The sequence below is a fragment of the Bufo gargarizans genome, chromosome 2 (assembly GCF_014858855.1).
Source record: "Bufo gargarizans isolate SCDJY-AF-19 chromosome 2, ASM1485885v1, whole genome shotgun sequence".
Taxonomy (NCBI): Eukaryota; Metazoa; Chordata; class Amphibia; order Anura; family Bufonidae; genus Bufo; species Bufo gargarizans.
The window spans coordinates 387,767,197-387,795,140 of record NC_058081.1 but is presented as its reverse complement, the minus strand read 5'-3'; the positions used below and the strand labels follow the sequence as shown (position 1 = coordinate 387,795,140).

The window sequence follows — 27,944 nt, the reverse complement described above, 5'->3', positions numbered from 1 at the left end:
GGGCACGGGCAGGGGTCGCAAGCAGCGGGCATTTCTGGGGTGGGTGTGTGACTTGTGGGCGTGTTTAGGGTGGAGCCAGCTGACTGCTTGGTCTTAGTTACATTGTGTAGGAAAATAGTGTCTAGGTCTCTGGTAGAATCCGAACGAGCCCAGTTTCTCCAGGTCGCAGAGTGTCCCTGACTGGGCCTAGTGAGGTCAGAGCTTGGGATCACTCCGTGCAAAGGACGCGTCCATAGAGCAGTAAGAAGCTGGGTAGGCCAGGGCCCTTACGTGACAGCCAGAGTCTCTAGTGCCAGATCCCAGCCAGCCAGCTATGGAACAGCTGCCCACCAACCTGCAGGTCCTGCTCCAGGCCGCTGAGTATGTGGAGCGGAGGGAGAGAGGTAAGGAACAGGGGCCAAATCTGGTCCCCTCCCCCTCCCGTGTTTACTTCGCTATGGAGGCTTGCTGTCACCCAGTGCTGTGTCACATTACACACAGCTGATGCTCCACGGAAGGTGACTGCGCCTGGCAGGAGGTTACCCAGCTATGGCATCACTACCTGTTGTCCTATGCGGGTTCTGGAGGCCTTTGTCATTACCAGGCGCTCTCCCAGCTGCTACATCTTCATTGTCTAGGCCACATACCATGCATTTACCAGTGTATTATGTATATGTCGTTACAAGATGCATAAATAGACTTGACATAAGGCCGTGTTCACATCTGCATCGTTGGGGGCCTCCATAGTTGATTCTGTCAAAACATGGGATAACATAGCACCCTGCACGATATGGGAATTTTGTGCGATTGCGATTAGGGCCCTAAAAATTGCGATAACGATATGCGATATTTTAAGGGAATTGTGCTAGAGGTCTATTTGCTTGGATTTTCAAGGCAAAAGCACACAGAAATTACTGATAATGCTGAAATGTAGTTATGCTTAACTCAAGAACTGAAATGCACAGTGTTTTTCAAAATAAAACCTCTTTTGCTAAATTAAATAACATATTTGCATTACTGCAAAAGTACAAAATACAAAACTTGACATTTTCTTAATAGCACTGCACAGAACAGATAAACAGCATAAATAGGAGAACATTTGTTCATTAAAATAACAACTTGCCTCCAGCCCCTGCTCCCTCCCCGCACTGTAACTTATGTATCGCCGGCTGCGCTGTGCAACATAACGGCCGGCGATACATCCGTGTCAGCCACGTAAAAAGTCAAGACACTGCCATTTTCCCCTCACTTTTGGGGGGAAAAAAGTTTCTTATTTAGCGAAAACGATGGTAATACAATTGCAGTATTTTGGGGTCAGCCAATTGGCGATTGCTTTGGCGATATATTGTGCAGACCTAATAGCACAGATTGCTGGGCTATTTGTTAAATTGCAGAGCCATATGATTGGTCGCTTTGGGTAACTAACGCGGTTTTCCCTTACACCAGATTGATAAATCTTCCCCAGTGATTCCCAGTGTTCATAGTCCATATTTATGTTCTGCTGGAGGAGCCCTTCACCCACTGGGAGGCTTGATCAAAGATAGTTTCTCTCTTTTCAACACCCTTGGTCAACGATTCTAGCGCTGAATTCTAAAAAGCACCCCAAGACCAGGTTTCAGTAGGATAAAGTGAGAGCTTTGCGCTCTCATTTTTGGTTGGCACACCATTTTGGTTTCTCCACAAGAGAAGATGCTCTACGATGTTCACCTGTCATCTACAAGATATGCCGTGAATATCCAACAGATGCTGGTCAACCCTGCTGCTTCTGCAGCTATTTCCTTAACTCCCACAGAAGTGAATAGAAAGAGCTGTGCATGTGCCGCCACCTTGCCATTCACAACGGAGTCCCATTCTTGAGATAGGCGTCCCAGAAGTGGAACCCATGCCGATTGGACGTTTTATAGCATAGTCCATTTCCAGGACTGACAGGCTCCTCTGAGCCAGAATTGATCTGTGATGCTACGTGTTCCAGCCTGACCCCAGCTCTCATGACGCTGGGTGTACAGGACAGCAGACCTGCATTTGAGCTGTAACTCGCAGCATCATAACCTTGGGTGGTTGGGGAAATTTGGCAGCTTTCCTGACAACACACTAAGGCCTCATGCACACGACCGTTGTGTGCATCCGTGTCCGTTGTTCTGTTTTCTGTGATTTTCTGCGGACCCATTGACTTTCAATGGGTCCATTGAAAACTCGGAAAATGCACTGTTGTTCATCCGCGTCCGTGATCCGTGTTTCCTGTCCGTCAAAAAAATAGGACCTGTCCTATTTTTTTTGACGGTCAACGGTTCACGGACCCATTCAAGTCAATGGGTCCGTGAAAAAACACGGCTGCACACAAGATTGTCATCCGCGTCACTGATCCGTGTCCGTAGGCTACTTTCATACAGACGGATCCGAAGATCCGTCTGCATAAAAGCTTTTTCAGATCTAAGTTTTCACTTCGTGAAAACTCAGATCCGACAGTATATTCTACAATTGCTGTACTTCCCCTTTAAGAGCAGGGATATGGTGTGTTAACCAACATTCACTACTACTGATGTCCTTTTGGACTAAATTACACCCATTTTTCCTGCACCTACCTACTTAACTAAGACTTAACTTTTAATCACTATTATTTAATATTACTGGTGTAAATAGCTGGTTAGTTAAAACTTCCAGTGATCACTGGCCTTTATATGTCACTTAAACCACCTTGTCAGGATTGTCACCTGACTAGGTTAACCTTCTGCTGGGTTTGTACACACTTGTGCCAACCAGGCTGCGCGCTGCCTGTATGTTATATATGCACTGTGTGATTCATTTTTCATGTACTGCTAGGCCACAGTGATTAACTGTTTTAAAAATCAGAGCTTCACGCTGCCCCCCGAGATGTTTCGCCGTATCACAACGTCTTCAGGGGTTAGGGCAGAGTCTGCCGCACACTGCCACCAATGTATTAAAACAATAGAGGGAGGGCAGGGGGGCACACACTGCCACCAATGTATTAAAACAATAGAGGGAGAAGAAGGGGGGGCGCACACTGCCACCAATGTATTAAAACAATAGAGGGAGAAGGAGGGGGGGGGCGCACACTGCCACCAATGTTAATGCAATAGAGGGGGGGCCCGCACACTGGCCACCAATGATATTCAAACTGGGGATATTCAAACTGGGGAGGGGGGGGTCTGCCCCCTGCTGCCTGGCAGCCCTGATCTCTTACAGGGGGCTATGATACGCACAATTAACCCCTTTAGGAGCGGCACCTGACGGGTTAATTGTGCTGATCACGGCCCCCTGTAAGAGATTGGGTGCTGCCAGGCAGCAGGGGGCAGTCATGTACACAGTTTGTAGTATATTCTAACTAGAAGCGTCCCCATCACCATGGGAACGCCTCTGTGTTAGAATATACTGTCGGATATGAGTTGTCACGATGTAACTCATATCCGACAGTATATTCTAACATAGAGGCGTTCCCATGGTGATGGGGACGCTTCAAGTTAAAATATACCATCGGATTGGAGAAAACTCAGATCAGATGGTATAAAGGGACTCCAGACTTTACATTGAAAGTCAATGGGGGACGGATCCGTTTGCAATTGCACCATATTGTGTCAACGTCAAACAGATCCGTCCCCATTGACTTGCATTGTAATTCAGGACGGATCCGTTTGGCTCCGCACGGCCAGGCGGACACCAAAACGACTTTTTTTTCATGTCCGTGGATCCTCCAAAAATCAAGGAAGACCCACGGACGAAAAAACGGTCACGGACCAACGGAACCCCGTTTTGTGGACAGTGAAAAAATACTGTTGTGTGCATGAGGCCTTAAAGTTAAGTCTTAGTTAAGTAGGTAGGTGCAGGAAAAATTGGTGTAATTTAGACAGTATATTCTAACACAGAGGCGTTCCCATGGTGATGGGGACGCTTCAAGTTAGAATATACTATGAACTGTGTACATGACTCCTGCCTGGCAGCACCCGATCTCCTCTTACAGGGGGCTGTGATCAGCACGATTAACCCCCCACCCTCCCCAGTTTTAATTTCACTGGTGGCCAGTGGGACCCCCCCTCCCCTGTATTAATTTCATTGGTGGCCAGTGGGACCCCCCCCCCCCCCTCCCCTGTATTAATTTCACTGGTGGCCAGTGCGGCCCCCCTCCCTCCTACTGTATTAATTTCATTGGTGGCCAGTGCAGTCCCCCACCCGGCCCCCCCTCCCCTTTATTAATTTCATTGGTGGCCAGTGCGGCCTCCCCCCCCCCTCATCATTGGTGGCAGCAGAGAGTTCCGATCGGAGTCCCAGTTTAATCGCTGGGGCTCCGATCGGTAACCAGGACACTACTGCAGTCCTGGTTGCCATGGTTACTTAGAAATATTAGAAGCATTATACTTACCTGCTGCGATGTCTGTGATCGGCCGGGAGCTCCTCCTACTGGTAAGTGACAGGTCTGTGCTTTAAGCAATTTTAAGCAATGCGCCGCACAGACCTGTCACTTACCAGTAGGAGGAGCTCCCGGCCGGTCACAGACAGCGCAGCAGGTAAGTATAATGCTTCTAATATTGCTAAGTAACCATGGCAACCAGGACTGCAGTAGCGTCCTGGTTGCCATGGTTACCGATCAGAGCCCCAGCGATTAAAATGGGACTCCGATCGGAACTCTCCGCTGCCACCAATGATGGGGAGAGGGGGGCCGCACTGACCACCAATGAAATTAATACAGCGGAGGGAGGGAGGGGGTCTCTTACAGGGGGCTGTGATCCGCACAATTGACCCCTCAGGTGCCGCACCTGAGGGGTTAATTGTGCGGATCACAGCCCCCTGTAGGAGATTGGGTGCTGCCAGGCAGCAGGGGGCAGTCATGTACACAGTTCTTAGTATATTCTAACTTGTAGCGTCCCCATCACCATGGGAACGCCTCTGTGTTAGAATATACTGTCGGATCTGAGTTATCACAATCTAACTCAAATCCGATGGTATATTCTAACATAGAGCGTCCCGCTTCAAGTTAAAATATACCCTGACTTTACATTGAAAGTCAAGGGGGCCGGATCCGTTTGCAATTGCACCATATTGTGTCAACGTCAAACGGATCCGTCCCCATTGACTTGCATTGTAAGTCAGGACGGATCAGTTTGGCTCCACACGGCCAGGCGGACACCAAAACGACTTTTTCCTTCATGTCCGTGGATCCTCCAAAAATCAAGGAAGACCGACGGAAGAAAAAACGGACACTAATCACGGAACTATGGAACCCGTTTTTGCGGACCGCAAAAAAAAACGGTCGTGTGCATGAGGCCTAACTGTATGAAGCAGCAACAGAGTTTAAAGGGAACCTGACATCACCATAATGCCTCCTCAACCCCCCGCAGTACCTCCTAGCTATAGTCGTCAATGACAACTCGTCAGGTCTCCAATAATGTTTTTGCCAGTTTCATCCGATGAAAACCTTTGGCAAAAAACAACTTTATTCCTCCAGGTGGCGTATTCAAATTGGATGCTTAAAGTCAAAGGGGCAGCGTTCTTGGCTCTCAAAATCAAGCTAGCTGCGCCCCCGCCCTGGCTCTTTCGTCCTGATTGGGGGCTCAGTGTGTTTTTTTTTTTTTTTTTTTTTTTTTTTTTTTTTTTTTGTTTTTTTTTCTCTCTCCATCAGACGCGATATGCCTGAGATCCCACACACGTGCCATTCTGTTTCATTTTCAGTGTCTGCATGCTGAGCTGATCTTCCGTTTACCTGGCTTCAGAGGCTCACTGCGCAGGTGCCAGCTCCCCGGAGTGATCCTCTGAAGCCAAGTACACTGAAGATTGGCTCACCTCACAAATAAGGGGAAATAATTCTAAGCCATTATAAAGGAGTATGGCTGTCGGTCACCACCAGACTTCTACCATGATTGCACAGCTTGTACATATAAGCTTTCTATGACGTATGTGTGTGTGTCAGTTGGCACCAGGAGATTGAAATATAATTTTGGGGTGTACACTGTTACTTTCAATTATCTTTATTTACAAAGAGGACACCAATTGTACATGCAGGTTTGGACTGCAATAGAGGCTATAGCTCGGAATCAGTACAAGATAAAAAAAATATGATGGGTAGAATTGGGGCAGCTTACTTTCACATATACGTTATGTGCGGATCCGTCTGGTATCTGCACAGATGGATCCGCACCTATAAATGCCACAGATGGATCCGTCTGCATACACTTAGTTAAAAAAAATTCTAAGTCTAAGTGTATGCAGATGGATCCGTCCTGACTTTACATGGGATCCGTTTACAATTGCACCAATATTGTCAATGTAAACAGATCCATCCCCATTGACTTCCATTGTAACCCAGGACGGATCCGTTTGGCTCCGCACCGCCAGGCGGACACCAAAACGCTTCAGGCAGCGTTTTGGTGTCCTCCAGAGCGGAATGGAGGCGGAACGGAGCCAAACTGATACATTCTGAATGGATCCGCATCCATTCAGAATGCATTGGGGCTAAACTGATCCGTTTGGGGCCGCTTGTGAGATCCTTGAAACGGATCTCACAGGCGGACCACTAAATGGCAGTGTGAAAGTAGCCTTAATAGATGTTAGACCTTTTTACTATTTATTACCCCACCTCATGGCTGCTTTGTTCCTAAAAAATAAATAGTGCAAACAATAAATTTGTGTAATGTGTAACTCCATAGCTGATATATCATTTTCTAGTCACTTTTAAAAACTGTCAAAGGTGCAAGAATGATCAAAACACGTAATAAATATGGTGCAGGGATCCATTCTTCTGGTGTGGTGTTACAGAGTAATTCTGTATATAAATGGTAGTCATGTGTGGGCATCCAGTTATACACGTGCCCACCATGCACCATATTGTATGGTGGGTAAATAAATAGAAATGAGTTACTGTTTCTTTCATTACAGAAGCAGAACATGGCTATGCTTCAATACTGCCCTGTGACACTGCTACCCCCGGTAGGAGAAAACGCCAGAGGACCACCAGCAACCCTGACAGTGTTAGGTAAGAGTCGGATGACAGGGCAGTATCTATTGGCACACAGTGTTAAAGTGTACACTGATTTGCTCATTGAGGGGCATTTACTAATGTATTTACACCACAATAGTGGCGCATGTCACATGTGCACAATCATGTGTGACTTTTGAACCTTCTTGCTCCTTTTCTAAAGTGGCGAGAAAGGAGGCAGAGCTAAGCGCAGCCCTACGGATTTACTATAACTTGTGCCAGAAACTGGCGGAGACTTTAATTTATGATGCATCTAATTAATAAAGCTGCCTCTTAATAAATTAGGCGCATCTCACTCTATTGCAGAGAGATCAAGACTGACATATGGGAACACTGGGCTTGATAAGTGTCCCGGAGTCTACAGTTTAGTCATTGTCTCTTCTCAAGCTCAAGTGTCAGTCCCACATGGATGTGGGGTACATCCACAGGCTGCACTGTGTGAGCAAGGATGGATGGATAGATGCATGCAATGGATGGATAGTTTTCCTCCCATCCCGCTTTGCAAGGAACAGACCTGAAGTTTTTACTTTTTGGACTTCAGTACAGAAGTCCTGAAATGGAGGGAGTCATATGAATTTCACTGATGGAATCATCCGCCTGCCCGCTCTCTCAGGATGGCCGAGCGGTTTTTAGCAGAGTATCATCACATTGCATCATCACACAGATGTCAGCCGTTTAACCCCTGTATGGAAGAGGTTAACAGGGAGGGAGCTCCCTCCCTCTCCCATCAGAGGCTGCTGTACCTTTTCAGCCCCCGATTCTTGACGGGATCACAGAGGGAGGGGGTCCCCCTACCTCCTCATCACCCGCTGCTCTGTTGTGGCAGCGGGTGATGGTTACCCTGGCAACCGTACGCCTTCACAGACTTCCAGCTGTCCATGGTGCTGATCAGACTTCTGCTAAAGGCAGAAGTCTGATCAGACTAAGTAAAGTGAAAATACAGTACAGTACACTATATAGTGTACTGTATTATACAGACATCAGACGCACTGGATCTTCAAGAACCAAGTGGGTCTGGGTAAAAAAAAACAAAAAAAACCCCATTTATCACTGTTTTAAAAAATAAATAAAATCCCTACACATATTTGATATCACCACGTCCGTAACGACCTGATCTATAAAACGGTCATGTTACTTTTCCCGTACGGTGAACACCATAAAATAAAAATGCAAACTATGATGAAATAGAAATTTTGCCCACCTTCCCAAAAAAGGAAAAAAAAAAGTTGTATGTATGCCAAAATAGTACCAATCAAACCGTCACCTCATCCCACAAAAATTAGCCCCTACATGAGACAATGACCGTAAAAAAGAACTGTCAAAAAAGCCATTTTTTTATCCCCTTACATCACAAAAAGTGTAATAGCAAGCGATCAAAAAGTCGTATGCCCCCAAAAATAGTGCCAATCTAACCGTCATCTCATCCCAGAAAAATGATACCCTACCTAAGACAATCGCCCAAAAACTGAAAAAACTGACTCTCAGACTAAGGAGACACTAAAACATGATTATTATTTTTTTGTTTCAAAAATGATTATTGTGTAAAACTAAAAAAATAAAAGAAAGTATACGTATTAGGTATTGCCACGTCCGTAAGAACCTTCTCTATAAAAATACCACATGACCTAACCCCTCAGGTGAACCCAAAAAAATTATAATATAAACTGTGTCAAAAAAGCTATTTATTTTTTTTGTTACCTTACAACACAGAAAGTGTAATAGCAAGCGATCAAAATAGTGCTAATCTAACCGTCCTCTCGGTTCTGAAATTTCCTCTCCATTTGCCAATAACTCTTGTGGAACACCTCTAAAGGGTTAACAAAGATTGTAAAATCAGTTTTGAATACCTTGAGGGGTGAAGTTTCACTTTTATGGAGTTTCTACTCTAGGGGTGCATCGGGGGGCTTCCTATGGGACATGGTGTAAATAAACCAGTCCAGCAAAATCTACCTTGCAAAAACCATATGGATTTTCTTTCCTTTTGCGCCTTGCCGTATGCCCGTACAACAGTTTACGACCACATATGGGGTGTTTCTGCAAACTACAGAATCGGGGCAATAAATATTGAGTTTTATTTGGCTGTTAACCCTTGCTTTGTTACTGGAGAAAATTTATTAAAATGAAAATTCTGAAATTTCATCTCTATTTGCCATTAACTCTAGTGGAACGCCTAAAGGGTTAAAAACGTTTGTAAAATCAGTGTTGAATACGTTGAGGGGTGTAGTTTCTAGAATGGGGTCATTTTTGGGTGGTTTCTACTATGTAAGCCTCACAAAGTGACTTCAGACCTGAATTGGTCCTTTTTAACCCCTTAAGGACTTTAAATAGGCATTCCGGCGCCGCGGGGGTTAATCTCAACGGGATGCCGGCTGAAATCATTCAGCCGGCATCCTGTCACAATGCCCCTCCCCCCCCCCCCCCGTATCGGCGATCGCCGCAAACCGCAGGTCAATTCAGACCTGCGGTTTGCTGCGATTTCTGCAGTTTCTGATCGCTGGGATCAGAAACTTTAAAAATGCCAATTTGCACCCCTGCATGATTTATGTGGGCCGGTGGTGCAGGAGGGGGGCGTAGCGGGATCGTGATCCCCCGCCCGCCTCCCCTTGAAAATTTGTTGGCTTCTAGTGGTTATACCAAGGTGTCAGCACATTGCTGACACCCTGGTATAAACGGCTGACATCTGTGCAGATGTCAGCCGTTTAACCCTTTCCATACTGCGGTCCGTACGGACCGCGTTATGGAAAAGGTTAACTGTCATCGGTCAGGGAGCTCCCTCCCTCTCCCATCGGGGGGCTGCTGTGCCTTTGCAGCCCCTCGATGGAGAGGGAGAGAGCCCCCCGCAGCCCCGTGCTCACCCTTCCCCGTCTGCGAAGTTGTGGCAGACGGGGAATGTTCCCATGGCAACAGGACGCCTTCTCAGGCGTCCTGCTGTCCATGGTGCTGTACAGATCTATGCTAAAAGCATAGATCTGTTCAGTGTAATTAAAATACAGTACAGAACCCTATATAGTGTTCTGTACTGTATTATACAGACATCAGACCCACTGGATCTTCAAGAACCAAGTGGGTCTGGGTCAAAAAATTTTTTAAAAAAAAGTTAGGATTTTTTTTATTTTATAACTGAATAAAAATACACTACACATATTTGGTATCGCCGCGTCCGTAACGACCTGATCTATAAAACGGTCATGTTACTTTCCCCACACGGTGAACGCCATAAAAATAAAAACTATGAGAAAATTGAAATTTTGCCCACCTTACTTCCCAAAAAAGGTAATAAAAGTGATCAAAAAAGTCGCATGTACGCCAAAATAGTACCAATCAAACCATCATCTCATCGCGCAAAAATCGTACCCTACCCAAGTTATTCGCCTAAAAACTGAATAAACGATGGCTCTTAGACTATGGAAACACTAAAACATGATTTATTTATTTTTGTTTCAAAAATGAAATCATTGTGTAAAACTTACATAAATAAGAATAAAGTATGCATATTGGGTATCGCCGCGTCCGTATCGACCGGCTCTATAAAAAATATCACATGACCTAACCCCTCAGGTGACCACCGTAAAAAAATAAAAATAAAAACGGTGTAAAAAAGGCATTTTTTTGTCATCTTGCGTCACAAAAAGTGTAATAGCAAGCGATCAAAAAGTCATATGCACCCCAATGAAACCGTCAACTCATCACGCAAAAAATTAGACCCTACGTAAGATAATCGCCCAAAAACTGAAAAAACTGTGGCTCTTAGACTATGGAGACACTAAAACATTTTTTGGGTTTTAAAAATAAAGTCATTGTATAAAACTTACATAAATAAAAAAATTTGTATACATATTAGGTATCACTGCGTCCGTGACAACCTGCTCTATAAAATTACCACATGATCTAACCTGTCAGATGAATGTTGTAAATAACAAAAAAAAAAGTGCCAAAACATCTATTTCTTGTTACCTTGCCGCACTAAAAGTGTTATATAGAGCAACCGAAAATCATATGTATCCTAAACTAGTACCAAAAAAACTGCCGCCCTATCCCGTAGTTTCTGAAATGGGGTCACTTTTTTTGAGTTTCTACTCTAGGGGTGGATCAGGGGGGCTTCAAATGGTGTATAAAAAAAAAAAAAAAAAAAAAAAAAAACAGTCCAGCAAAATCTGCCTTCCAAAAACCGTATGGCATTCCTTTCCTTCTGCGCTCTGCTGTGTGCCCGTATAGCGGTTTACGACCACATATGGGGTGTTTCTGTAAACTACAGAATTAGTCCCATAAATAATGAGTTTTGTTTCGCTGTTAACCCTTGCTTTGTAACTGGAAAAAAAAATATTAAAATGGAAAATCTGCCAAAAAAGTGAAATTTTGAAATTGTATCTCTATTTTCCATTAAATCTTGTGCAACACCTAAAGGGTTAACAAAGTTTGTAAAATCTGTTTTGTATACCTTGAGGGGTGTAGTTTCTTAGATGGGGTCACTTTTTATGGAGTTTCTACTCTAGGGGTGCATCAGGGGGCTTCAAATGGGACATGGTGTCAAAAAACCAGTCCAGCAAAACCTGCCTTCCAAAAACCAAACGGCGCACCTTTCACTCTACGCCCCGCTGTGTGGCCGTACAGTAGTTTACGGCCACATATGGGGTGTTTCTGTAAACGGCAGAGTCAGGGCAATAAAGATACAGTCTTGTTTGGCTGTTAACCCTTGCTTTGTTAGTGGAAAAAATGGGTTAAAATGGAAAATTAGGCAAAAAAATGAAATTCTCAAATTTCATCCCCATTTGCCAATAACTCTTGTGCAACACCTAAAGGGTTAACAACGTATGTCAAATCAGTTTTGAATACCTTGAGGGGTGTAGTTTATAGAATGGGGTCATTTGTGGGTGGTTTCTATTATGTAAGCCTTGCAAAGTGACTTCAGAGCTGTAGTGGTCCCTAAAAATTGGGTTTTTAGAACAAATGTTTTTTTATTGCATTTTCCTTCAAAATACAAGAGTACATTAACATACAGAAAAGAAAAGAAACAAAACTAAGAAAAGCTGTTAAACAACTGTAAGCTGTTCTAAGAGAGTTCCAGCAGTGTGAGTATAAAATAGGAGCATCAACTACTTGGGATGATTGCATGGCTCGAAGCTAACCAAAGTTTCCAATGGGTTACATAAGAGCTATAAGAGCAGTTCATATATGCCATCGTTTTTTCGTACTCACAAGAAGTGTTCAGCAGTGTAACCACTTCCTGAGTGGGGGGGATAGCAGGGGATTTCCAATACCGCGTTAACACCAATTTGGTAGAGATTAGGATATGTCCCATTAGATATCTATCTTGTAACGGATAATCCGTTATACCCAGAAAAAGTTACGCTAGTTCAGGGGAAGGTTTTACGCTTCTTCCCAAAACAGAGGTAATGAGAGCAAAGCTTTCACTCCAAAAACGTGTAATTTTGGGGCAGGACCCCCTCCAGCAGAGGTGAGACGTTCCTGGATAAATGTGACTCAATCTATCCGGGGTTAAATACCATCTTAACATGGTTTTGATAGCTGCCTCGTAATGTGAAACACATATGAAAGTTTTGGAGATAAAAGAAAGCGAGGCGGACCAGTTTGGGGCGGTGAATTCCTGGCCTAATTCTTTCTCCCAGGATAAGAACGGAGCTGATTTCACAAATTCCTGTTTGGAATTAAGTGCGGCATATATAGGACGCAGGCCAGACGTGGCGTGGGATGGTGTGTTCCAAAGGTCAATAACCTCTTTACATGCATGCACCCGAAACGGGTCCTTAGAGTTCAGCAGGTGGCGTATTCTAAGATATTTATAAAATTCTCTATGTGAAATGGAATACTGCGAAGTCAAGGAGGAGAATTGCTTCAAATGGGGGCCATCAAAGAGAGACGATATGCAGGAAAGTCCGCTGAGCTGCCATTTAGTTAAATTTAGATCGGGGACAAAGAAATCTAGTGTCTCTAAGGGAGCGAAGTTCTTAGTCGAGAATTCCACCTTGGCGGCTCTGGGGTGAAATGACCTCCACGCAGATACCGAGGAGGATGGGAGACTTGGTAGAGATCCCAAAGAGAGTGAGGGGTAAAAATTGGGTTTTTGTAAATTTCTGAAAAATTTCAAGATTTGCTTCTAAACTTCTAAGCCTTGTAACATCCCCAAAAAATAAAATATAATTCCCAAAATAATTCAAACATGAAGTAGACATATGGGGAATGTAAAGTCATCACAATTTTTAGGGGTATTACTATGTATTACAGAAGTAGAGAAACTGAAACTTTGAAAATTTTCCCAATTTTTGGTAAATTTGGCATTTTTTTTATGCAAAAAAAAAATATTTTTTATTTTACCAGTGTCATGAAGTACAATATGTGACGAAAAAACAATCTCAGAATGGCCTGGATAAGTCAAAGCGTTTTAAAGTTATCACCACTTAAAGTGACACTGGTCAGATTTGCAAAAATGGCCTGGTCCTAAGGTGTAATAAGGCTGTGTCCTTAAGGGGTTAATGTACATGCCATACTGGGCCAGTGAATCCCTTTAATGTACATGCCAGTATGGGGAAGTCCCCCCCCCTAATCATGGAGGGTGAGTGGCTGGAAGCAGGGCCGGCCTTTGGGGTGTGCGGGCTGTGCGGCCGCACAGGGCGCCATAGCAACAGGGGCGCCGGGCGGCCGACAGCCCGCAATGTAATATGGGCAGGCGAGGCGGCACTTATGTTTTCTCCCCCCCCCCCCCTCCTATATTCAGCAGGGGGCGCCCGGCGCCCGTTGCGGTTTAAAAAAAAAAAAGTTGCTTATATAAGTTGGGGGCGGCTGGCGGCGCCCCTCATTCTGCGCCGCCTGAGTGGCTGAGACTGAGCGCTTGCCGCTCTAGTCTAAAGAATCCTGCTCCTGTTAATGTAGCGTGGCCGAGCTCTGTTAGGTCCGCGGTACAGGAGCTTTTGTTTCCTGTACCCGGCCGGACTGACAGGAAGTGCTCACTTAGTGTGCACTTCCTGTCAGTCCGGCCGGGTACAGGAAACAAATGCTCCTGTACCGCGGACCTAACAGAGCTCGGCCACGCTACACTAGAGGTGGAGGTGGGAGTAGAAAGAGAGTGACAAGGGGGGAGGGGGGAGGAAAGAAAGAGAGTGACAAGGGGGGAGGAAAGAAAGAGAGTGGGGAGGGGGGAGGAAAGAAAGAGAGTGACATGGGGGGGGGAAATAATGAGAGTGATGGGGGGGGGGAATAATGAGAGTGATGGGGGGGGGGGAAATAATGAGAGTGATGGGGGGGGGAATAATGAGAGTGATGGGGGGGGGGGAATAATGAGAGTGATGGGGGGGGGGAATAATGAGAGTGATGGGGGGGGGGAATAATGAGAGTGATGGGGGGGGGGAATAATGAGAGTGATGGGGGGGGGAAATAATGAGAGTGATGGGGGGGGGGAAATAATGAGAGTGATGGGGGGGGGGAAATAATGAGAGTGATGGGGGGGGGAAATAATGAGAGTGATGGGGGGGGGGGGGAATAATGAGAGTGATGGGGGGGAAATAATGAGAGTGATGGGGGGGGAAATAATGAGAGTGATGGGGGGGGGAAATAATGAGAGTGATGGGGGGGGGAAATAATGAGAGTGATGGGGGGGGAATAATGAGAGTGATGGGGGGGGAATAATGAGAGTGATGGGGGGGAAATAATGAGAGTGATGGGGGGGGAAATAATGAGAGTGATGGGGGGGGAAATAATGAGAGTGATGGGGGGGGGAAATAATGAGCGTGACAAGGGAGGGCGGGGATAATGAGAGTGACAAGGGAAGGGGGGGGGGAAAGAGTGACAAGAGAGGGAGGGGGGGGGGGGGAAGAGAGTGACAATGGAGTCCCCAGAGCCAGACTGCAGCCAGAGTCCAGATCATCTAATTGTCCTGGCGGTAAGTAGACAATGCAATATGTTTATTATTTAATTGTTTAGTTATTAATACTACATTGGAAACGAATTTTCTCAGCTGGACACCGGCCGACACTGCGCATGCGCTGGGAGCCTCACCAGCGGTTAGGGTAGGGAAAAAGCACTGGCCCGTACGTAATTTTTCCCTTCCCTAACCGCTGGTGAGGCTCCCGATGCATGCGCAGTGTCGGCCGGTGTTCAGCTGAGAACATCCATCCGATCACTGCGCCTGCGCATTGGCCCATAGTTTTTCCCTACCCTAACCGCCGGCGAGGCTCCTGGCGCATGCGCACTCTGCTGTGAAATTTCCCTAACCTGTCGTTGTGCGCCTGCGCGGCACACCTCCTCACGTCATGTCCTGTGCGACCGGAAGTGACGAGGGTAGGGAAATCTCACGAACTAGGGAAGTATAACATTACACCGGCCTTTGGGGTGTGAGGGCTGGTAACTACTTGGTTGGATAGTCAGCCAGCCTATGCCATGATGCCAGCAACAAGCAGTGTTTTTTTTTTTTTTGGGGGGGGGGGGGGGGGCGCCACAAGGTTATCTCGCACAGGGCGCCTGAACACCTAAGGCCGGCCCTGGCTGGAAGTTGGAACCTGGCAGCACTCCTATTGACACTTCAATGCCAGGGAGAAGAAGCAGAGCGGCAGCCTGACAGCAGAGCATAGCTGACCCAGAGCAGTCACCACACACACTACCTGCTGGGCTATCTATCACGGCACGGGCTACCACCATGTCAGGAGCTCCTACTACAGCCGCTGACTAACGTGTGCCTCCGCTGGGAGCTGACTTCCGGCCCGTGGCGCCCGACTTCTGGCCTGCACAGGAGCGCTGATAACTAGTGATGGGAAGTTCGGATCTTTTAGGTGAATCGGTTCATTTGAATCAGCTCATTCAAATGAACCGATTCATGAATCGGATCTTCGGTTCACTTGGTGAGTCAGACTGCTGAGCTGACTCGCAAGTGAACCGAAGACTCTAGGTGCCGGTGCCCATGCGCAGATGCTATACATTCGATTCACTTGCTGCTGCAGACTCAGTGCAGTCGGCTCTTCAGCTCTCTGAACTCTGATTAGTATTGAGTGAGTCAGGAAGAGTGATTTATTATAGTAAAGGGAAGCTGAGGCTGACTCAGGACAGGAGGGCTCGGGACAGGAGGACAATAGACTTGTATTATGGCGTAAAGCAAAATGGAAGGCTTTAAAAGGCATTCCATTTGCTTTCCGTCCTCATAGAAGTCTATGCAAATCAAAATGGATCCGTCTGGGTCCCGTTATGCAAGACGGAAAACTAAGTCCTGTCGACACGACAGGACCCAGACGGATCTGTTATGATTTTCATAGACTTTTACGATGACGGAAAGCAAAACGGAATGCCTCTTAAAGGTTTCCGTTTTGCATTCCATTTTATGGATTACGTTATTTTCTGTTTATAACCCTTTTATAATGGAAAGCCATAACGGAATCCATAAAGGTGATGTGAACCCACCCTTAGTTATATAGCTACTGAATGAGATGCCTTTAACATATATATCTCCTGAGAAGCCAATTTGATTCTAAAGGGTTAGTTAATTTAATTCAACCTGTAATCTAAACTCTTGTGTCATCTGTCACTTCTCCTGTCCCTTAATCTTATCACTGCTGCAACAAAAGCAGCCTCAGCCTCAGTGTTCTACAGCCTGACTCACAGCTCTTTTAACTCAATGAATCGAATGAGTCACTAAGGGTACTTTCACACTTGCGTTTTTCTTTTCCGGCATAGAGTTCCGTCACAGGGGCTCTATACCGGAAAATAACTGATCAGGCATATCCCCATGCATTCTGAATGGAGAGTAATCCGTTCAGTTTGCATCAGGATGTCTTCAGTTCAGTCGTTTTGACTGATCAGGCAAAAGAGAAAACCGTAGCATGCTACGGTTTTATCTCCGGCGAAAAAAACTGAAGAAATGCCTGAACGCCGGATCCGGCATTTTTTTCCATAGGAATGTATTAGTGCCGGATCCGGCATTCAAAATACCGGAATGCCGGATCCGTCCTTCCGGTCTGCGCATGCGCAGACCTTTAAAAATGAAAAAAAAAAAAAAAACGGATCCGTTTTGCCTGATGACACCGGAAAAACGGATACGGTATTTCAATGCATTTTTCTGACTGATCAGGCATTTTTCTGACTGATCAGGCATTTTTCTGACTGATCAGGATCCTGATCAGTCAGAAAAATGCCTGATCAGTCAGAAAAAATGACATCCGTTTGCATACAGTTTGCCTGATCAGGCAGTCAGTTCAGGCAACGGAACTGCCTGCCGGAATCAAGCAACGCAAGTGTGAAAGTAGCCTAAGTCGGATCTTTAGATTCTTTTAACTTGTGACTCATTCGATTCCTTTCTATTCTTAGACTCCCTGCACTTGTGCGACTCAGACGACTCAGACCTGCTAGTGTGCTGTGCTTGCCTTGCCCCCTCAGCTCTGGTCGGTGATTGGTTGGTGGGAGGGGAGGGGCTGGCAGAAGCCAGCTTCCACTCTAAGATCATATTACGCTCCTCCCCGTCCCTCCCTCAGGCTCCCTGCTGCCAGCGTGAGGTGAGCTGCTCTGTCTGCATTGTCTGTGTGACTGAGCTGTTTCAAACGGATCGGATCAGTCAAGTGAACCGGACATCACTACAAAACACTGCGTTAAGCAGCCCGGACTTGCTGCATCGGGCTGTGTATTAGAGGAAAACACGGCGCAACCCTAGCCCTGCTACTTGCCCGCAGGGCTAAGCTGCCTGCACAAACTACCTGCCCGGCGCCCGGAACTGCATGTCCCGGGCGTCGGGCGATAGGAATTCCACACCCCTGGGTATTACTATGTATTATAGAAGTAGAGAAATTGAAACTTGGAAATTTGATAATTTTTCCAAATTTTTTGTAAATTTGGTATTTTTTATATATATTTTTATAATAAACCCATTAAATCGCACACATATTGTATAACTTGATCTTTTATTAATTGAGAATAAATAAGTACATAATACAGCAAAATGTGTTAATACGCCCCCTGAAGAAGCGAGGCGAAACTCGTGTCGGGTTGGTGCCATCATCCTCTCTCCTCTCCTGGTCAGTATTGGCTGCTTCATGTCCTCTTTTTCACCCATTTCCCCTTGCATTTTGGTTGCATTTATGTCCGTACACTGTTGATGTATTGGGATTTCATGTATAGACCCCATACTGACTTTCATGCAGAAGCACTGCAATGGACAGGATGAAATGATGACATGAGGTCAGGTATTGTTCTGACTTTCATGCAGAAGCACTGCAATGGACAGGATGAAATGATGACATGAGGTCAGGTATTGAATTGCTTATCACCTGTCTCGGTATACATGTATTATACAATAATATCGCAGTATTGTAGGTGTGCAATTTTCTTGACAGCGCTCAACTTCCCATAGGAGTTGATATTATTAGGAGGGATGGTGGTCTTTATACTTGTCGCAGTATCCTTCTGCATTGCCACTACTATATGAAATTGTATTTTGCTGTATTACCGTATGTACTTATTTATTCTCTTTTAATTAATAAAGATCGAGTTATACTATGTGTGCGATTTAATGGGTTTACTGTCAGTTTAACACACATTTTTCCTTTGACATGTATTTATTGGTTATGTAAAAAAAAAGAAAAAAAATGTTTATACTTTTTTTTTTTTTTTTTTTTTACTCCATTTTACCAGTGTCATGAAGTACAATATGTGACGAAAAACAAATCTCAGAATGGCTTGGAGAAATCAAAGCGTTTTAAAGTTACGACCACATAAAGTGACACGTCAGATTTGCAAAAAATGGCCTGGTCCTTAAGGTGAAAATGAGCCGGGTCCTTAACCGCCTCCGGACCGCCTAACGCAGGATCGCGTTCCGGAGGCGGCTCACTCAGGCACAGTCACGCATCTACGTGTCATCTCGCGAGATGCGAGAATTCCTGTGAACGAGCGCACACAGGCGTGTGCGTTCACAGGAACTGCAGGTGAGCGAGTGGATGGCCAGCCTGCCAGCGGCGATCGTTCACTGGCAGGCTGTAGATGCGTTTTTTGTTTTTTTTTAACCCCTAACAGGTATATTAGACGCTGTTTTGATAACAGCGTCTGATATACCTGCTACCTGGTCCTCTGGTGGTCCTTTTTGCTTGGATCGACCACCAGAGGACACAGGAAGCTCTGTAATAGGTAGCACCACACTACACTACACTACACCCCCCCCTGGTCAATTATTAACCCCTGATCACCCCATATAGACTCCCTGATCACCCCCCTGTAAGGCTCTATTCAGACGTCTGTATGTGTTTTACAGATCCACGGATCGGATCCGCAAAACACATACGGACGTCTGAATGGAGCCTTACAGGGGGGTGATCACTGACAGGGTGGTGATCTCCCCATATAGACTCCCTGATCACCCCCCTATCATTGATCACCCCCCTGTAAGGCTCCATTCAGACAAGTTAGCGGAAATTAGTTTTTTAGTTTTTTCTTACAAAGTCTCATATTCCACTAACTTGTGATAAAAAATAAAATCTCACATGAACTCGCCATACCCCTCACGGAATCCAAATGCGTAAATTTTTTTAGACATTTATATTCCAGACTTCTTCTCACGCTTTAGGGCCCCTAAAATGCCCAGGCAGTATAAATACCCCACATGTGACCCCATTTCGGAAAGAAGACACCCCAAGGTATTCGCTGAGGGGCATATTGAGTCCATGAAAGATTTAACTTTTTGTCCCAAGTTAGCGGAAAGGGAGACTTTGTGAGAAAAAACAAAAAAAATATCAATTTCTGCTAACTTGTGCCAAAAAAAAAAAAAATCTTCTATGAACTCGCCATCCCCCTCATTGAATACCTTGGGGTGTCTTCTTTCCAAAATGGGGTCACATGTGGGGTATTTATACTGCCCTGGCATTTTAGGGGCCCTAAAGCGTGAGAAAAAGCCTGGGATCCAAATGTCTAAAAATGCCCTCCTAAAAGGAATTTGGGCCCCTTTGCGCATCTAGGCTGCAAAAAAGTGTCACACGTGGTATCGCCGTACTCAGGAGAAGTTGGGCAATGTCTTTTGGGGTGTCTTTTTACATATACCCATGCTGGGTGAGATAAATCTCTCTCTATAATGACAACTTTGTATAAAAAAATTTTGGAAAAGTTGACTTTTAGAGATATATTTCTCTCACCCAGCATGGGTATATGCAAAAATACACCCCAAAACACATTGCCCTACTTCTTCCGAGTACGGAGATACCACATGTGTGACACTTGTTTGCAGCCTAGGTGGGCAAAGGGGCCCACATTCTAAAGAGCACCTTTAGGATTTCACAGGGCATTTTTAACACATTTGGATTTTAAACTACTTCTCACGCATTAGGGCCCCTAAAATGCCAGGGCAGTATAACTACCCCACAAGTGACCCCATTTTGGAAAGAAGACACCCCAAGGTATTTTATGATGGGCATAGTGAGTTCATGGAAGTTTTTATTTTTTGTCACTAGTTAGTGGAATATGAGACTTTGTAAGGGAAAAAATAAAAATAAAATCATCATTTTCCGCTAACTTGTGACAAAAAATAAAAAGTTCTATGAACTCACTAATGCCAATCAGCGAATACCTTAGGGTGTCTACTTTCCGAAATGGGGTCATTTGTGGGGGTTTTCTACTGTCTGGGCATTGTAGACCCTCAGGAAACATGACAGGTGCTCAGAAAGTCAGAGCTGCTTCAAAAAGCGGAAATTCACATTTTTGTACCATAGTTTGTAAACGCTATAAACTTTTACCCAAACCAATAAATATACATTTTATTTTTATTTATTTTTTTATCAAAGAAATGTAGAACAATAAATTTAGAGAAAAATGTATATAGAAATGTAGTTTCATTAGAAAAATTTTACAACTGAAAGTGAAAAATGTCATTTTTTTGCAAAAAATTCGGTACATTTCGATTAATAACAAAAAAGTAAAAATGTCAGCAGCAATGAAATACCACCAAATGAAAGCTCTATTAGTGAGAAGAAAAGGAGGTAAAATTCATTTGGGTGGTAAGTTGCATGACCGAGCAATAAACCGTGAAAGTAGTGTAGTGCAGAATTGTAAAAAGTGGTCTGGTCATTAAGGGTGTTTTAAGCTAGGGGAGCTGAGGTGGTTAAAGGGTTAAAGCTGACCTTCATCACTGGGGCTGAATTGTTATGGAAACCTGGTGTAAAACGGTGTGTTTGTGGAGACTAAGGACCTACTAGCTTCTATTGGCTGATAAGGGACATGTGACCGTGTTTATGGCAGTTGGGATATGAAGAGAAAGACCTGGCTTCTATTGGCTAATGTAGGTCATGTGATGTGCCTTATTTGCAGTTTTTGGGGAATATTTCAGGAACTGTATGTGCTAGAGAGCTGTGACCCTGACTTACTTTACAACATAATTTTTCACTAGCGTTTTCATTCCCCGTTTCTGTTAAGCCAATGTGTCTTTCTAAAACTAGATGCCTCAGTTTACTACATCTAGGTGCACTCACATTAGTAAATATGGGCCTATCTGCTTGTGTGACGTCCCTCTTAGCCAATGCCTGAATGGTAGTTTCAACCTTTTCCCTAATCTTCTATTGCCTAGAAACCAGGGCTGTGGAGTCGGAGTCGGAGTCAATTTTGGGTACCTGGAGTCGGAGTCGGCAAAAAATGAACCGACTCCGACTCCTACTAAATTTAAATTGGAATAAAAAAATAAAAAAGCAAGTTTAAATGTCCGAATTCATAAACAGTTATAATTAATGACTTCTCTACTGTAAGAATAAAGGTCAATGCATGCAGTGCCTCACGTAACCGCAAAACAAACGCGTTCAGTGATGTGAAGAAGCATGCTTTTCATATGCTTCACTATATGGCACGCAATGCACAATTAGGAGCGGCAATACATATACTTTCCATTGTGTTGTGTTCTGATGTTACAGGGAACACAATGCCCATGGTTTGCCTCGCCTCTCACTGATAAGGGATTAAGTAAATATGTGTTTTGCAGGACTAGAGACACTTGTATAAGTGAAGGGAATGGAGGGTCAATAGTTCAAGACTGAAGCTGTAAACCATGGATGTCAAACTCATGGCCCTCCAGATGTTGCAAAACTACAACTCCTATCATTCCCTGATAGCTGTAGTATGCCCAGGCATGATGGGAGTTGTAGTTTTGCAACAGCTGGAGGGCCACGAGTTTGACATCCCTGCTGTAAACCATTGGAAAAACTGCTGTCATTCAGCTAAGGCTATAAAACGTGTAAACTCAGAATGTTATCTTAAACTTTAAACATGACTATGGGATTCTTCTAGGGAAATCATGTTTTAAAATAAATGTCCCTTCCTGGATCCTCCCACTGCCCTATCTTCAGCAGAAGATCAGCACACAAAGGAGAAGGCAGCAGCTTCTGCCCAACTACCTCTCTGTGCTAGAAGAGCTTAGAAGAACTTCTTTCTTTCCTTCAAGGAATGTATAAAATACATTTGCATATTAAATACAGAGGAGTCGGAGTCGGGGAGTCGGAGTCGGAGTCGGAAGTACAAAAAACTGAGGAGTCGGAGTCGGAGCATTTATCTACCGACTCCACAGCCCTGCTAGAAACACATTTTTGTCTACGATACTTCTGCTCAATAGTTTAAGGCCTCGTGCCCATGAACGTATTTTCTTTCCGTGCCCGTTCCATTTTTATTTTATTTTTTTCGGCCCATTCATGTCAATGGGTCCGCAAAAAAACTGAAGGTACTCTGTGTGCATTCCATTTCCTTTCCGCAAAAATATAGAACATGTCCTATTATTGTCTGCATTACAGACAAGGATAGTACTGTTCTATTAGGGGCCACCTGTTCCGTTCCACAAAATACGGAATGCACACAGATGTCATCCGTGTTTTTTGCGGACCGCAAAATACATACGGTTGTGTGCAAGAGGCCTGACAGTTTTTCTTTCATGTACTTTCAGGTCTGTCCACAATGAGCTAGAGAAACACCGGTGAGTGACTCAATCGTTTTATATTTGTTTCATTTCTTAAATTATAATACGCAGAATGGAAGTCCCGTGTTAAAGTAATCCACTGGATCCAAAATTCTGCCAAAAAGTAATATCAGGCGTATAGCCTTGGTGAGAAAAGAGTTGTAGGGCATTTCGTCTTCAATATTCTTGATTATCCCCTAAAAGTGGTTGTCCGTGATACTGTTACGGTATATCAGTGCTTACTTAGTATGTCGTAAGTGTGATTGGTGGAGATCAAACTACTGGGAACCCACCACCACCACTGTACTTGGGAATGTATTCCCAGTATGGTAGGTACTGAAACAACCAGGTAACTGCTTTTAAGGCTCATGCTCTCAACCATGTTGCCCCGCCCCGCCCCGCATCTGGTCTGCATTTTTTGTTGGTCGAATCAGAACTATTCACTTCAATGGGGCAGCACCATGAGCTGTCCACATCCTTATATCCGTTCAGCAGCCCTGCAAAAAAAAAAAAAACATGTCCTATTCTTAGTTTTGCGGACAGGGATAGGACATTTGTAAAGCAGTGAAGAAAAAAAAAAGACTGCAGGATGTTGGCCGGTGTCGATGTTTTGCGGACAGCAAAAACAGCTACAGCCGTGTGTGTAAGCCCTTAGTAAATAGTGGCAACACAGAGATTGGTGGCGTTCTAGCAGTCCGACCATCCTCAGAACCTCTTTTATGTATGTTGCTATTTTGTAAGATGTCTGAAGTACAAACCATTAATTCAGCAATTCTGTTTCTAGGAGAGCTCAGCTGCGGAGATGTCTGGAACAATTGAAGCAGCAAGTTCCTCTAAGTGTGGATACGTCCCGTCATACAACTCTAAGCCTCCTGCACAGAGCCAGACAGCACATCAAAGTGAGTCAATGCACATGGAAAATAAACTGAATCACTTTATTAGGGTTTGTTCACACGGCCGTTGCCGTATTGCGGACCCGCAATAAACGGACATCGTTCTGTGTGCATTCTGCATCGAGGATGTGGACCCATTGACGGAGTGCTTCTGAGGGGTTCCGTTCCGTAATTCCGTTGCGCACAAAAATAGAACATGTCCTATCTTTTTGCAGAATGGGGGGGATGCGGACCCATTCAAGTTGAATGGGTCTGGATCTGTCCCGGAGGCCTCATAAACGTTCTCCGTGCATTGCGGACCGCAAATTGCGTCCCCAATGCACGAAACGGAACCCATACCAAAAGTCTGAAAGGGCTGTTTCACACGAGCGGATGCCGTGCGTGACATCCGCTCCGTGAATGACAGCCAAGACCCGATGCAGACAGCAGAAGCACGGAGCATTAACATCATTTATATTGCTCTGTGCCTCTCTGTGACCTCTTTACTACGAAATCACAATGACAACTTTCTCACTGTGATTTCGTAGTAAAGAGATCACAGAGAGGCACGGAGCATTATCAATCATGTTAATGCTCCGTGCTTCTGCTGTTTGCATCGGGTCTTGGCTGTCATTCACGCAGCGGATGTCACGCACGGCATCCGCTCGTGTGAAACAGCCCTTAGGGTACTTTCAGACTTTTGTCTTTGCGTGTTTTTTAATGCAGTGAGATATTACTTTCAAATTCATTACAGATGAGGGCTTTTTATTTCATAGGTTTTGCTCTAGTAACGCTTTTCCCTTGGGCATCTCTATACGAATTGAAAATGCAGGTTAAAATGTTATAATAAAATAAATGTCTATATAGTACAGGCCTTCAGGTTTGTGCATAGATTTAAAGGGGTTGTCCCCTCCCCCGAAGTGAATCTCCGTACAGTATTATTCCGAAGTTTTGAACAAAGTGACTTTGGATGAAGGATCCGAAGCTCGCTTCGCTGAACACTAATTGCAATGTTTTCTTTAAAATCCCATATTCAAGTGGACCATATAGCTACACTCTTTGTGTTTTCAGGCAAGCAATCGAATTATGTTACAGTAATATGTGATTGTTTCTAATCCATCACAGAAACTGGAGGATCAGGAACTGAGAGCCAAAAATCTGAAAGAAAAACTGAGGTCAGAACAACAGAAGCTACGACAGAGACTAAAACAGCTACTACCCTCTAGTAGTACTGAACGCATAAGAGCTGACAGTCTAGACTCCTCCACCCTGTCATCTGAGCGGTCAGACTCTGACCAAGGTGGGTCCCAGTGTTGTGGATGAGGTTGGATTCTGGTAAAAATCCTGGATGCTGAATTGAATCTTTTTTTTTTTTTTTTTTTTTGCAGAGGATTTGGAAGTAGATGTGGAAGGAGTCATCTTGGGAGCCAATGATGGGGACCTGTTTGTTTCATTTAGTGCTGGCATGGAGCACAGTTACTCTACTCCAGCTCATGCCTGGCTATGACAACAATGATGAAAATGTGAACAGCAATAACAGCTTTATGAAGAATTTTAACTAGCATATTTAACTTCCAAAATGCCATATCCCTTCAAGGATCTTCCCATGAAGGTGGAGTCAATTCACTATTTGGATCACACTTTCCTTCTTGTGGAAAGATAAAATCCAGTTTGTTTTTGTTTTTTGTTTTTTAACCCATCCCCCCCCCCCCCCCAAAAAAAAAATTTTTTTGCATGGTGGTGATCTACAAATTATACCAAACTTTACATCCTCCATAAGCATAACTACGTGGATAAACTGCAGCCACGCGCTATGCTGTAGATGGTACACCTGGATGGGATTCTCTTAAGGCCTCAGCAGAAGTCTTGGTGCTATGTAACCAGCACCTCACGTGTTCACATAATTTATTGTACATACATAGCTGCTGTGCACTGGTTGCACTGCGCTCCTGGACTTATCAGAAGCACTTTGTTATGCGTGCACTTAAAGGACCACCATGTAAAGAACTATAAATATATTTTTTATTCTTCATAAAGATCTAGGACCCCCTGCTGTAGGACTTAAAAGAAGAAAGCATTTTGTGAGATTTCAATCAATGGATTCTCCAGTCTCCTATGTCCAGTAATATAACAAAATGGATGCTTTCATCTGAAACAATTGCAGAAATATATCTCTGGGAGGTTTAATGTTTACATGACTATTACATTGTAAAAAGTCAGAACTCGCATGCACTTGCTGAAGAAGAGAAGCTTCTCGATCGAGCGGCCTTAGCTGATCTTCTCTTGGCACAGCACAAGCTTTTAGTTAGAAGCTCCTCCACTTCTGACAGCAGTAGGGTCTGGTCGTTACAGCCCCTGATTTAAGATGAGCAGCTTTCTTACATTCCTAAGCCCAAGCACTACTTGTAATGTGAGTTTTGACTTGGGCAGAGGTGAACCCCTCAGACTAAGCATTATTTTATATTGTAACTTCTATTTTAGTAAATGTGGTTTTTGTTCTGTAGAAATGCTTGTCCTTTCTCTTTCCTATTGCAAAATTAGATTTCACACAGAGGTTGTACTAAATAATAGTTGGAAAAACACAGGCACTATGTAAGGGATCTACAATGTGCAGCATAATCTATAGATGTGAAAATACAACAGTATTAGCGTTGACTCATCGCCTGTCTCGGGTACTACAAAGGTTGTGCTCACATGAACAGGAAATGTGAGTGAGGCCTTTTTAGGGCCCAGCTATATGTGGCAAGTATGCATTGCAAAGGGTGAAATCTGCAGGATAAAATGACATGCTGCAGATTTAGGGTTCAGCAACATGGTGATCTTAGTTGGGCAACAGCAGTCGCGCCCACGGATTGCAGTCTAGTAGTGCTAGCAAAGAAATATATGGAGTCGCTGCGCAGTTCGCATATTTACTGCGACCCCAGAATTGCAAAAAATCCAGGAGTGTTGCTTGCTGAAACACTACTGCAAGCAGCTTAGATTATAAGTTAAATGGCAATTTAATGTTTATAATACAGAAAACAAACTAACAGCATCGTAGATCCTGATGACACTGTTGTGTTTGGTCAGTGATTTCCATCAGACATGAGGTAGAAGGGAAAGATCTGCACCTGTTCTGCATTTAAAAACCTACAGCTGGTTTTGGCTCAAAATCTCTGCCCGAACACTGACTGTGAAAGTGGCCTAACAGTGTCATCAGGATCTACGATGCTGTTAGTTTAGGTCTGTATTACAAACATTAAAATGCCATATAATGGCCTCATAGGAAATTGATCATACAAACTACTTGGGGTATTGTGCTTCAGCAAGCAGCATTGCAACTGCTGTTCAAAAATGTACACTGTATGTCAATGAGGGTGGTGGTTCTTGGACTGACTTGCCTAGAAGACAATTAGTGAATGAATTTACCATGTTTCAGATTAAATTTGCTAAAAGTGATCAGGAAAAATAGCTTCATCTATTCTCCAATTACCGTAATTCTTTTAAAGGGTCTCTATCATCAGAAATTCTGTTATGTGGCTGACTGACATTAGCGATGTGCTAATGTCAGCAGTACATAACAGTATTCTTTTTACATTTGTCCCTGCCGACGTTCTCCTAAAAAACACACTTTTAAAATATGCTAATGAGCCTCTAGGTGCTATGAGGGCGTTGATTCAGCACGTAGAGCAGGCATCCTTAAACTGCGGCCCTCCAGCTGTTGCAAAACGACAACTCCCAGCATGCCCAGACAGCCTACAGCAGGGCATTGTGGGAGTTGTAGTTTTACAACAGCTGGAGGGCCGTAACTTGAGGATGCCTGACCTAGAGGCTCAGTCTACTAACTCTTTATCCCGCCCAGGTCCTCTTGAGTGATGTCCGCGTTCTCCTGATCGGTGAAGAAATCCCGCGCCGTCCGTTCTGTGATCGGCGCAGGCGCATTGAGGAAGCCGGCACCAGGAGCGCGTCCTTCACTCACTGCGCCGAATACAGAAGTGGACAGCGCAGGCGCAGGATTTCTTCACCGATCAGGAGAACTCGGACATCGCTCAAGAGGACCTGGGCGGGATAAAGGGTTAGTAGACCGAGCCTCTAGGTGCTGAATCAACGCCCTCATAGCACCTAGAGGCTCATTAGCATATTTTAAAAGTGTGTTTTTTAGAAGAATGGCGGCAGGGACAAAAGTATAAAGAACACGGTTATGTACTGCTGACATTAGCACATTGCT

At 44.5% G+C, this 27,944-nt stretch overlaps 1 protein-coding gene across 1 annotated transcript; it reads left to right on the top strand.

The window, feature by feature from the left end:
• On the top strand, positions 1-26,564 carry MXD3 (MAX dimerization protein 3). Its single transcript, XM_044277715.1, has 6 exons — positions 1-383; positions 6,865-6,961; positions 22,854-22,883; positions 23,650-23,764; positions 24,863-25,037; positions 25,126-26,564. Exons 1-6 carry the CDS (start codon positions 314-316, stop codon positions 25,242-25,244), a joined length of 606 nt encoding a protein of 201 aa, XP_044133650.1. The 5' UTR covers positions 1-313; the 3' UTR covers positions 25,245-26,564.
• Positions 26,565-27,944: the final 1,380 nt, after the last annotated feature.

What these genes read in the sequence shown, in the direction of transcription:
- MXD3 (XM_044277715.1), top strand. Translation starts at nt 314, where the DNA reads ATGGAACAGCTGCCCACCAACCTGCAGGTCCTGCTCCAGGCCGCTGAG. An exon ending in AGCAACCCTGACAGTGTTAG is followed by an intron (nt 6,962 to 22,853) that starts GTAAGAGTCGGA and finishes ATGTACTTTCAG; the next exon opens with GTCTGTCCACAATGAGCTAG. An exon ending in AATGAGCTAGAGAAACACCG is followed by an intron (nt 22,884 to 23,649) that starts GTGAGTGACTCA and finishes TTCTGTTTCTAG; the next exon opens with GAGAGCTCAGCTGCGGAGAT.